The sequence below is a fragment of the Entelurus aequoreus genome, linkage group LG04, assembly GCF_033978785.1.
Source record: "Entelurus aequoreus isolate RoL-2023_Sb linkage group LG04, RoL_Eaeq_v1.1, whole genome shotgun sequence".
NCBI classification, from domain to species: Eukaryota; Metazoa; Chordata; class Actinopteri; order Syngnathiformes; family Syngnathidae; genus Entelurus; species Entelurus aequoreus.
This window is the reverse complement of record NC_084734.1, coordinates 6,339,612-6,351,769: the sequence shown is the minus strand read 5'-3', so window position 1 is coordinate 6,351,769 and position 12,158 is coordinate 6,339,612. Positions and strand designations below refer to the sequence as shown.

General features: G+C 34.9%; 1 protein-coding gene across 2 annotated transcripts in view; it reads left to right on the top strand.

Annotated features, from left to right (window-relative positions):
• Positions 1-12,158, top strand: part of LOC133648230 (rho guanine nucleotide exchange factor 6-like) — a 118,646-nt gene that overhangs the window by 38,828 nt on the left and 67,660 nt on the right. For both annotated transcript variants that reach the window (XM_062044114.1, XM_062044113.1), the window contains exons 4-8: positions 1,732-1,826; positions 1,889-2,084; positions 2,205-2,257; positions 6,023-6,117; positions 6,440-6,535. In XM_062044114.1, the coding sequence (XP_061900098.1) occupies positions 1,732-1,826; positions 1,889-2,084; positions 2,205-2,257; positions 6,023-6,117; positions 6,440-6,535 (535 nt within the window). The remainder of the gene's footprint in view (positions 1-1,731; positions 1,827-1,888; positions 2,085-2,204; positions 2,258-6,022; positions 6,118-6,439; positions 6,536-12,158) is intronic.

The window sequence follows — 12,158 nt, the reverse complement described above, 5'->3', positions numbered from 1 at the left end:
TATGCACTGTGTTGGTTTTGTTGTTTGAACAAGGTGATGTTCATGCACGCTTCATTTTGTGCACCAGTAATAAAACATGGTAACACTTTAGTATGGGGAACATATTCAGCATTAATTAGTTGCTTATTAACATGCAAATTAGTAACATATTGGCTCTTAACTAGTCATTATTAAGTACTTATTTATGCCTTATTCAGCATGGCCTTATTATAACCCTAACCCTCTAACCCTGGCCCTAACCCTCTAACCCTAACCCTAACCAAATAACTCTAAATTAAGTCTTTGTTACTTAGAATATGTTCCCCATACTAAAGTGTTACCAAAAACTTATAATAACTTTGTCTTGAATTTGGAAAAAAAAGGAGGGTTCGGTGAATGCGCATATGAAACTGGTGGGGCTCGGTACCTCCAACAAGGTTAAGAACCACTGGTTTAGACCTTTGTTAGATGGGAATCTGGGTTTAACGGGGTTAGTGGAGCTCCCCCTGGTGTTGTGGTTATGGCGGTCATTTACGTTATGGACGTAGTTTGACATGTACTTTGGTGTGTGTTGTATGTGTTTTATGTTGCACCATTGCACCAAGAAACATTCCTAGTTTGTGAACCCGTTCTCAAACAATGGCAATAGAAACTACCGTATCTCCTTGAATTGCCGCCGGGAATATAGTATTCGCCTGCCTAGAATTACAGCCGGGTCAAACTCGTTTCGCAAAATAATTAGCGCATGCTTGGCACTTCCGCCGGGTCATATATGAGTCATTAAATGACTCCCGCCTCCTGGTGGTAGAGGGCGCTAGTGATCCTTCTTGCGACTACCAGTACTGCAGAAGACCGGTGCTGCAGAAGAAGACAACAAGCAGCATGCGTGAGCCGCGATCGTTTGCTTGCACTTTTAACATGGAGGATTACATATCTAAAATAAAACAGTTTTCTAAACTGGACTGTCAATTGAAGCAGGAGGTAATAATTAAAGGAATATCTCCAGAGACTTTTAAAACTGAAGAAAGATAAGGAAGACTGCCTTTGATCAGAAGCAGCTGCAGATGGACATCATTTATAAGTAAAGGTAAGACCATAATAACGTTTTTTTTTTATTAAATGTGCTTTTCATGATAAGGTAAGCGCCGGAGTAAGAAGAGGTTTTAAAGTAATTAGCGCATGCTTGCCCATCCCGCATGCTTTTGGTAAGCGCAGGAGTGCAAAGAGGTTTTAAATTAATTAGCGCCCCTGCTGCTATTCAAGGAAATACGCTATTCTGATTCTGGTAACATGGTATGGAGGGGCCAGGTTGTGGATGGCCATACAGAAGGAGTTGGTAATTGATCCGGTACTGTACGGGGAGCCAGTGGGGGTGATGTGGCAGTCTAATAACATTCTAATGTTGGACTGTGACTTGAACTCCAGTGGCAAAGACTTCCACAGATGTGAGAACTTCACTGAGAACACAAGACTGACCCAGAGTGGTCCAGACTGACCCAGAGTGGTCCAGACTGACCCAGAGTGGTCCGCCACCTTTTCACTCTACACCTTCACTACCTTTAGTTCATTTAGTCTCATACAAATAATGTCAACAGTTGTTAGGTCAGTACATATGTTCAGGCCCAGCAGTAACAGGACTTGAACACGATGGCGTGTTGCTGTGTGACAACACCCGTCTGTAACTCGCTTTCCTGTGTGAAATGGCGAGCGTGCGGCAAGGAACGTGACCCGGTCTGCATGTTGTGTCCGCAGACAGCGCTGCAGAGAGGTCATGTCCACGACCTCATAGTCAGTCCACCTCCTCCGCCAAGTCCAAAGGCTCTCTGAGGCGCCAGTCCAAGCCAGCGGTACGCCTCTTCTCTCCTTCTGCCACACCAATGCAGCGTCTGTAAGTCCCGCCTTCCCGCAGGAGATGTCCGAGAACGGGCAGCTGGTGGTGAAGGCCCGCTTCAACTTCAAGCAGAACAACGAGGACGAGCTGTCCTTCAACAAAGGGGACGTGATCGTGGTGACGCGGCAGGAGGAAGGCGGCTGGTGGGAAGGCAGCCTGGGCGGGAAGAGCGGCTGGTTCCCCAGCAACTACGTGCGCGAGATCAAGTCCTGCGGTGAGTACAGCAACTATCCTGCTCCTGGATCTTTGTTTCCTCAACTATCCTGCTTCTGGATCTTTGTTTCCTCAACTATCCTGCTCCTGGACTTCTGCTGGATCTTCATTTCCTCTGCAGAGAAGCCATTGTCTCCTAAAGGAAGCCAGCTGACCAAAAGCTACTACAGCGTGGTGAGTGCACAACATTCCCGTCCTGCTGGACTCTTACTTTCAAAGTGACACACAAATGTTGACTCTTTTGTCAATTTTGACACGTTTTGTTGTGAAACTTGTATTCGTCCAATTCCCCACGAGGTCCAGCAACTACACCGCACGCATGTTTTGCTCATTCAGTAAGAACATGTCATTTGTGACATTTGCAGCAGAATTGAAAGTCTTGAGTAAAATGAGCAGCAAAATAATTGACAGGTTTTTTTTTTTTAATCATTCATTTATTTCTTTGATTTTGTTATTTTAAAGTGAGGAAATGTCCCCTGGGATACATTATGGTGCAGTTATTTATTTTTAATATATGTTTGTTTTTTGCAGCAACATTTTACATTTTGAATAACATTTTTATTAATGTTTATTTGAGGGTTTTTTTGCAACAACATTTTACATTTTGAATAACATTTGTATTAATATTTATTTGAGGGTTTTTTGCAACATTTTACATTTTGAATAACATTTTTATTATTTATTTGAGGGTTTTTTGCAACAACATTTTACATTTTAAATAACATTTTTATTATTTATTTGAGGGTTTTTTGAAACAACATTTTACATTTTGAATATCATTTTTATTATTTATTTGAGGGTTTTTTGCAACAACATTTTACATTTTGAATAACATTTGTATTATTATTTATTTGAGGGTTTTTTGCAACATTTTACATTTTGAATAACATTTTTATTATTAATATTTATTTGAGTGTTTTTTGCAACAACATTTTACATTTTGAATAACATTTTTATTATTAATATTTATTTGAGTGTTTTTTGCAACAACATTTTACATTTTAAATAACATTTTTATTATTTATTTGAGGGTTTTTTGCAACAACATTTTACATTTTGAATATCATTTTTATTATTTATTTGAGGGTTTTTTGCAACAACATTTTACATTTTGAATAACATTTGTATTATTATTTATTTGAGGGTTTTTTGCAACATTTTACATTTTGAATAACATTTTTATTATTAATATTTATTTGAGTGTTTTTTGCAACAACATTTTACATTTTGAATAACATTTTTATTATTAATATTTATTTGAGTGTTTTTTGCAACAACATTTTACATTTTGAATAACATTTGTATTAATATTAATTTGAGGGTTTTTTGCAACAACATTTTACATTTTGAATAACATTTTTATTATTATTTATTTGAGGGTTTTTTGCAACATTTTACATTTTTAATAACATTTGTATTAATATTTATTTGAGGGTTTTTTGCTACAACATTTTACATTTTGAATAACATTTTTATTATTAATATTTATTTGAGGTTTTTTTGCAACAACATTTTACATTTTGAATACAATTTTTATTATTATTTATTTGAGGGTTTTTGCAACAACATTTTACATTTTGAATAACATTTTTATTTATTTATTTGAGGGTTTTTGCAACATTTTACATTTCGAATAACATTTTTATTATTATTTATTTGAGGGTTTTTCCAACAACATTTTACATTTTAAATAACATTTTTATTATTTACAACATGCATTTTTAATTATTATCAATGTTAATTAGATTTTTGCAGCAAAACATTATATTTTGAGTAATAATAGCAGCAAAAGAATTGACGGCTATTTGGAAAAAAATATATATATTTGTTTTGCTGTCTTTTGACATTTCTTTGTGTTTGGTACTTATTTATTGTTCATATTTATTCTTTTTTAGCAGCAAAATCAAAACATTTTGAGTAAGATGAGCAGCAAAATAATAGACAGCTTTTTAAAAATGTATTTAAAAATGACAAAATGTCCTTAAGGATACATTATGGCCATCTGGCAACATGCATTTTCATTATTATCAATTTTAATTACTTTTTTTGTAGCAAAATATTATATTTTGAGTAATAATAGCAGCAAAATAATTGACGGCTATTTGGAAAAAAATATATTTGTTTTGCTATCTTTTGACATTTCTTTGTGTTTGGTACTTATTTATTGTTCATATTTATTCTTTTTTTGCAGCAAAATCAAAACATTTTGAGTAAGATGAGCAGCAAAATAATGGACAGCTTTTTAAAAATGTATTTAAAAGTGACAAAATGTCCTTAAGGATACATTATGGCCATCTGGCAACATGCATTTTTAATTATTATCAATGTTAATTACTTTTTTTGCAGCAAAATATTATATTTTGAGTAATAATAGCAGCAAAAGAATTGACGGCTATTTGGAAAAAAATATATTTGTTTTGCTGTCTTTTGACATTTCTTTGTGTTTGGTACTTATTTAGTGTTCATATTTATTCTTTTTTAGCAGCAAAATCAAAACATTTTGAGTAAGATGAGCAGCAAAATAATGGACAGCTTTTTAAAAATGTATTTAAAAGTGACAAAATGTCCTTAAGGATACATTATGGCCATCTGGCAACATGCATTTTTAATTATTATCAATGTTAATTACTTTTTTTGTAGCAAAATATTATATTTTGAGTAATAATAGCAGCAAAAGAATTGACGGCTATTTGGAAAAATATATATATATTTGTTTTGCTGTCTTTTGACATTTCTTTGTGTTTGGTACTTATTTAGTGTTCATATTTATTCTTTTTTAGCAGCAAAATCAAAACATTTTGAGTAAGATGAGCAGCAAAATAATGGACAGCTTTTTAAAAATGTATTTAAAAATGACAAAATGTCCTTAAGGATACATTATGGCCATCTGGCAACATGCATTTTTAATTGTTATCAATGTTAATTGGATTTTTGCAGCAAAATATTATATTTTGAGTAATAATAGCAGCAAAAGAATTGACGGCTATTTGGAAAAAAATATATTTGTTTTGCTATCTTTTGACATTTCTTTGTGTTTGGTACTTATTTATTGTTGATAGTTATTCTTTTTTTGCAGCAAAATCAAAACATTTTGAGTAAGATGAGCAGCAAAATAATGGACAGCTTTTTAAAAATGTATTTAAAAGTGACAAAATGTCCTTAAGGATACATTATGGCCATCTGGCAACATGCATTTTTAATTATTATCAATGTTAATTAGATTTTTTCAGCAAAACATTATATTTTGAGTAAAAATAGCAGCAAAAGAATTGACGGCTATTTGGAAAAAAATATATATATATTTGTTTTGCTGTCTTTTGACATTTCTTTGTGTTTGGTACTTATTTATTGTTGATAGTTATTCTTTTTTTGCAGCAAAATCAAAACATTTTGAGTAAGATGAGCAGCAAAATAATGGACAGCTTTTTAAAAATGTATTTAAAAGTGACAAAATGTCCTTAAGGATACATTATGGCCATCTGGCAACATGCATTTTTAATTATTATCAATGTTAATTAGATTTTTTCAGCAAAACATTATATTTTGAGTAAAAATAGCAGCAAAAGAATTGACGGCTATTTGGAAAAAAATATATATATATTTGTTTTGCTGTCTTTTGACATTTCTTTGTGTTTGGTACTTATTTATTGTTGATAGTTATTCTTTTTTTGCAGCAAAATCAAAACATTTTGAGTAAGATGAGCAGCAAAATAATGGACAGCTTTTTAAAAATTTATTTAAAAGTGACAAAATGTCCTTAAGGATACATTATGGCCATCTGGCAACATGCATTTTCATTATTATCAATGTTAATGAAATTAAATAATGGACAGCTTTTTTAAAAATGTTGTTTTGCTTTGCCCAGACTAGTTAGTGTGTTTGTTACTTGAAGAGAGGTGTAAGATGACTAAACCCCAAGAGATGCTGTGCGTCCCGCAGGTGGTTCAGGACATCTTGGAACACGAGCGAGAGTTTGTCAAAGAGCTGCAGACGCTGCTCACTTGCTACTTGCGACCGTTGCAAGCCAGCGACAAGTAAGTCACCTTTTATACTTCATGGAAGTGTTTGTTTCTTTGAAGGACGACGTGCAGTTGCGGTAAGAAGATGACGGTGCGTCTAACCTCCGCGTTAAAATGACACAGGATTGAAAATACACAACAATGTTACAATGACGTAATGATAAACAATTTAAAATACAAGTACAATACACAGAGGGCATGTGAGTTAAGTCAAGTTTAAGTATTTTAAAGTGCAGAAGTATATAAAGTGCAGCAGCTTTGAATAAAGTGCACAAATATACTCCACTCATTTGGTTCTAACCTCTTTCCTGCAACCTTTGTGTTGCTGCGTGTGCAGGCTGAGCAGTGCAGACAGCGCCACCTTGTGTGGGAACCTGGAGGAGATCCTCACCTTCCAGCAGGGCTTGTGTGCCTCCTTGGAGGAATGTACCAAGTAAGTCTCGCCGCGGAAGGAGGTTGATGTTTGCACCGGCCACATCATTAGGCACACCAGGACTTAGAGGAGACAAACTAGACTGTTGTATGATTTATTATTAGAGATGTCCGATAATATCGGCCTGCCGATATATGCGTTAAAATGTAATATCGGAAATTATCGGTATCGGTTTTTTTATTATCGGTTTCGTTTTTTTTTGTTGTTTTTTTTGTTTTTTTTAATTAAATCCACATAAAAAACACAAGATACACTTTCAATTAGTGCACCAACCCAAAAAAACCTCCCTCCCCCCATTTACACTCATTCACACAAAAGGGTTGTTTCTTTCTGTTATTAATAGGGATGTCCGATAATATCGGCCTGCCGATATTATCGGACGATAAATGCGTTAAAATGTAATATCGAAAATTATCGGTATCGGATTTTTTATTATCTGTATCGTTTTTTTTTGTTTTTTTTTTGTTTTTTTTTTTTTTTAATTAAATCCACATAAAAAACACAAGATACACTTACAATTAGTGCACCAACCCAAAAAAACCTCCCTCCCCCATTTACACTCATTCACACAAAAGGGTTGTTTCTTTCTGTTATTAATAGGGATGTCCGATAATATCGGCCTGCCGATATTATCGGACGATAAATGCGTTAAAATGTAATATCGAAAATTATCGGTATCGGATTTTTTATTATCTGTATCGTTTTTTTTTGTTTTTTTTTTGTTTTTTGTTTTTTTTAATTAAATCCACATAAAAAACACAAGATACACTTACAATTAGTGCACCAACCCAAAAAACCTCCCTCCCCCATTTACACTCATTCACACAAAAGGGTTGTTTCTTTCTGTTATTAATAGGGATGTCCGATAATATCGGCCTGCCGATATTATCCGCCGATATATGCGTTAAAATGTAATATCGGAAATTATCGGTATCGTTTTTTTTATTATCGGTATCGTTTTTTTTTTATTTTTAATTTGTTTTTTTAATTAAATCCACATAAAAAACACAAGATACACTTACAATTAGTGCACCAACCCAAAAAAACCTCCCTCCCCCATTTACTCATTCACACAAAAGGGTTGTTTCTTTCTGTTATTAATAGGGATGTCCGATAAATGCGTTAAAATGTGATATCGAAAATTATCGGTATCGGATTTTTTATTATCTGTATCGTTTTTATTTTTTAATTTTCTTTTTTTTTTATTAAATCAACATAAAAAACACAAGATACACTTACAATTAGTGCACCAACCCAAAAAACCTCCCTCCCCCATTTCTTTCTGTTATCAATATTCTGGTTCCTACATTATATATCAATATATATCAATACAGTCTGCAAGGGATACAGTCCGTAAGCACACATGATTGTGCGTGCTGCTGCTCCACTAATAGTACTAACCTTTAACAGTTAATTTTACTCATTTTCATTCATTACTAGTTTCTATGTAACTGTTTTTATATTGTTGTACTTTCTTTTTTATTCAACAAAATGTTTTTAATTTAGTTATCTTATTTTATTTTATTTTTTATAAAGTACCTTATTTTCACCATACATGGTTGTCCAAATTAGGCAAAATAATGTGTTAATTCCACGACTGTATATATCGGTTGATACCGGTAATTAAAGAGTTGGACAATATCGGAATATCAGATATCGGCAAAAAGCCATTATCGGACATCCCTAGTTATTAATATTCTGGTTCCTACATTATATATCAATATATATCAATACAGTCTGCAAGGGATACAGTCCGTAAGCACACATGATTGTGCGTGCTGCTGCTCCACTAATAGTACTAACCTTTAACACTTAATTTGACTCATTTTCATTCATTACTAGTTTCTATGTAACTGTTTTTATATTGTTTTACTTTCTTTTTTATTCAAGAAAATGTTTTTAATTTATTTATCTTATTTTACTAATTTTTTTAAAAAGCACCTTATCTTCACCATACCTGGTTGTCCAAATTAGGCATAATAATGTGTTAATTCCACGACTGCATATATCGGTTGATATCGGTATCGGTATATAAAGAGTTGGACAATATCGGAATATCGTATATCGGCAAAAAGCCATTATCGGACATCCCTATTTATTATCTTGGAAAATAGTTGCTGCATGTCCTAAACCTCTGAAGCATCCCTCATTTAATAGCAGTTTAGTAGTGCCAGGACAAAAAAAAAAAAAATTTTTTCATTTTTGTTTGCTAAAATCTCTCAAATTCAGCCCTAAATAAAATAGCAAACACAAAATGCTTATTTGACATTTATATTTTAAACCCTTTGAATGCCAATTTGATATAATTGCGTGTGAGAGTCCAGTCCATAGTGGATCTAACATAATAGTGAGAGTCCAGTCCATAGTGGATCTAACATAATAGTGAGAGTCCAGTCCATAGTGGATCTAACATAATAGTGTGAGAGTCCAGTCCATAGTGGATCTAACATAATAGTGTGAGAGTCCAGTCCATAGTGGATCTAACATAATAGTGTGAAAGTCCAGTCCATAGTGGATCTAACATAATAGTGTGAGAGTCCAGTCCATAGTGGATCTAACATAATAGTGTGAGAGTCCAGTCCATAGTGGATCTAACATAATAGTGAGTGTCCAGTCCATAGTGGATCTAACATAATAGTGTGAGAGTCCAGTCCATAGTGGATCTAACATAATAGTGTGAGAGTCCAGTCCATAGTGGATCTAACATAATAGTGTGAGAGTCCAGTCCATAGTGGATCTAACATAATAGTGTGAGAGTCCAGTCCATAGTGGATCTAACATAATAGTGTGAGAGTCCAGTCCATAGTGGATCTAACATAATAGTGTGAGAGTCCAGTCCATAGTGGATCCAACATAATAGTGTGAGAGTCCAGTCCATAGTGGATCTAACATAATAGTGTGAGAGTCCAGTCCATAGTGGATCTAACATAATAGTGTGAGAGTCCAGTCCATAGTGGATCTAAGATAATAGTGTGAGAGTCCAGTCCATAGTGGATCTAACATAATAGTGTGAGAGTCCAGTCCATAGTGGATCTAACATAATTGTGAGAGTCAAGTCCATAGTGGATCTAACATAATAGTGAGAGTCCAGTCCATAGTGGATCTAACATAATAGTGTGAGAGTCCAGTCCATAGTGGATCTAACATAATAGTGTGAGAGTCCAGTCCATAGTGGATCTAACATAATAGTGAGAGTCCAGTCCATAGTGGGACCAGCAGGAGATCATCTTGAGTGGAGACGGGTCAGCAGCGCAGAGACGTCCCCAACTGATGCACAGATGAGTGGTCCACCCTGGGTCCCGACTTTGGACAGCTAGCGAATCATCTTTGGTCACCTAATCTGTGCACTCCCCCTCCACAAAGGAGAGGGGGGCAGAGCAGAAAAGAAACGGCAGATCAACTGGTCTAGAAAGGGGGTCTATTTAAAGGCTAGAGTATACAAATGAGTTTTTAAGATGGGACTTAAATGCTTCTGCTGAGGTAGCATCTCTAACTGTTATTAAGTCCATTCAAAATGAACCTGTGTCAATGTATGTTATGCACAGTGTTGGGACTAACGCCGTTAGTTTCGGCGGTAACTAGTAATCTAACGCGTTATTTTTTTATATTCAGTAACTCAGTTACCGTTACTACACGATGCGTTACTGCGTTATTTCATGTTATTTTTTATGTAGTATCGGCTCGAAACAGAAGCGCTGCGGTGTCTTTCTTTTGAATCTTCCTCTGTCACACGCCGGAGAGAAGAAAAGAGGCGTGTGTGTGTGTGTGTGTGTGTCTGGGTGTGGCTGCGGGGGGAGGCACACACGTGATCCGCGGTTTGATATATAAAACAAAACAAAAAGGTTGTTCGCATGCACGTTCCGTCCACACACAGCGTGGTCATGGCGAGCGGAGTAACGGAGGAGCTTGAACGCCCCGCGCCATTTAATCGGTGTGTTTATGGGTGCAGACTCGGTTGTGCAAGACGAGGCTTTTAAACACATGCTGAACGTGCTCGAGCCACGTTACGACATCCCGTCGCGCACCCACTTCAGCGATAAGATTGTGCCAGGTCTTTATGAGCAGGAGAAGAAAAAAGTTGTGGATGAACTATCCAGAGCAGGGGTCACCAACGCGGTGCCCGCGGGCACCAGGTAGCCCGTAAGGACCAGATGAGTAGCCCGCTGGCCTGTTCTAAAAATAGCTCAAATAGCAGCACTTACCAGTGAGCTGCCTCTATTTTTTAAATTGTATTTATTTACTAGCAAGCTGGTCTCGCTTTGCCCGACATTTTTAATTCTAAGAGAGACAAAACTCAAATAGAATTTGAAAATCCAAGAACATTTTTTAAAGACTTGGTCTTCACTTGTTTAAATAAATTCATTATTTTTTTTACTTTGCTTCTTTTAACTTTCAGAAAGACAATTTTAGAGAAAAAATACAACCTTAAAAATGATTTTAGGATTTTTAAACACATATACCTTTTTACCTTTTAAATTCCTTCCTCTTCTTTCCTGACAATTTAAATAAATGTTCAAGTAAATTTATTTTTTTTATTGTAAAGAATAATAAATACATTTTAATTTGTTTTTTCGATGAAGAGTATTTGTGAAATATTTCTTCAAACTTATTATGATTAAAATTCAAAAAAAATTCTCTGGCAAATCTAGAAAATCTGTAGAATCAAATTTAAATCTTATTTCAAAGTCTTTTGAATTTCTTTTAAAATTTTTGTTCTGGAAAATCTAGAAGAAATAATGATTTGTCTTTGTTAGAAATATAGCTTGGTCCAATTTGTTATATATTCTAACAAAGTGTAGATTGGATTTTAACCTATTTAAAACATGTCATCAAAATTCTAAAATTAATATTAATCAGGAAAAATTCCTAATGATGTTCAATAAATTATTTTTTAAATTTTTTCAAAAAGATTCGAATTAGCTAGTTTTTCTCTTCTTTTTTTCGGTTGAATTTTGAATTTTAAAGAGTCGAAATTGAAGATAAACTATGTTTCAAAATTTAATTGTCATTTTTTTCGTGTTTTCTCCTCTTTTAAACCGTTCAATTAAGTGTAAATATCATTAATTATTAATAAAAACATAGAGTTTAAGGTAAATTGAGCAAATTGGCTATTTCTGGCAATTTATTTAAGTGTGTATCAAACTGGTAGCCCTTCGCATTAATCACTACCCAAGAAGTAGCTCTTGCTTTCAAAAAGGTTGGTGACCCCTGATCCAGAGCATCATCTGTTGCGCTCGCGACAGACTGGTGCACGCCCAGGGAAACTATGTGACGATAAGCGCTCACTTCATCACAGCAGACTGGCAGATGAGAAGACACGCCCCTTCTACGAGAGTCCCCTTGCGCGGGTACTGACACGAGCAGTGGAGGAATGGAAGATAAAGATATCCCAGTCACACGTGATAATGCCAAAAATCACCTAAATGCAGTGAATGAGGCAGGACTGGGACCACAGACAGGTGCTTTGCACATGTAGTGAATTTGGCATCACATCTCAAGTCAATAGGATGGATCAGGAAGGAGGTTTCCTAGCACAACAGCTGCTCATGTACTTAAGACAAAGCAAGAAATGCTAAAACTGCCTACTCATAAAGCTCATACATGATGTCCAAACGAAGTGGAA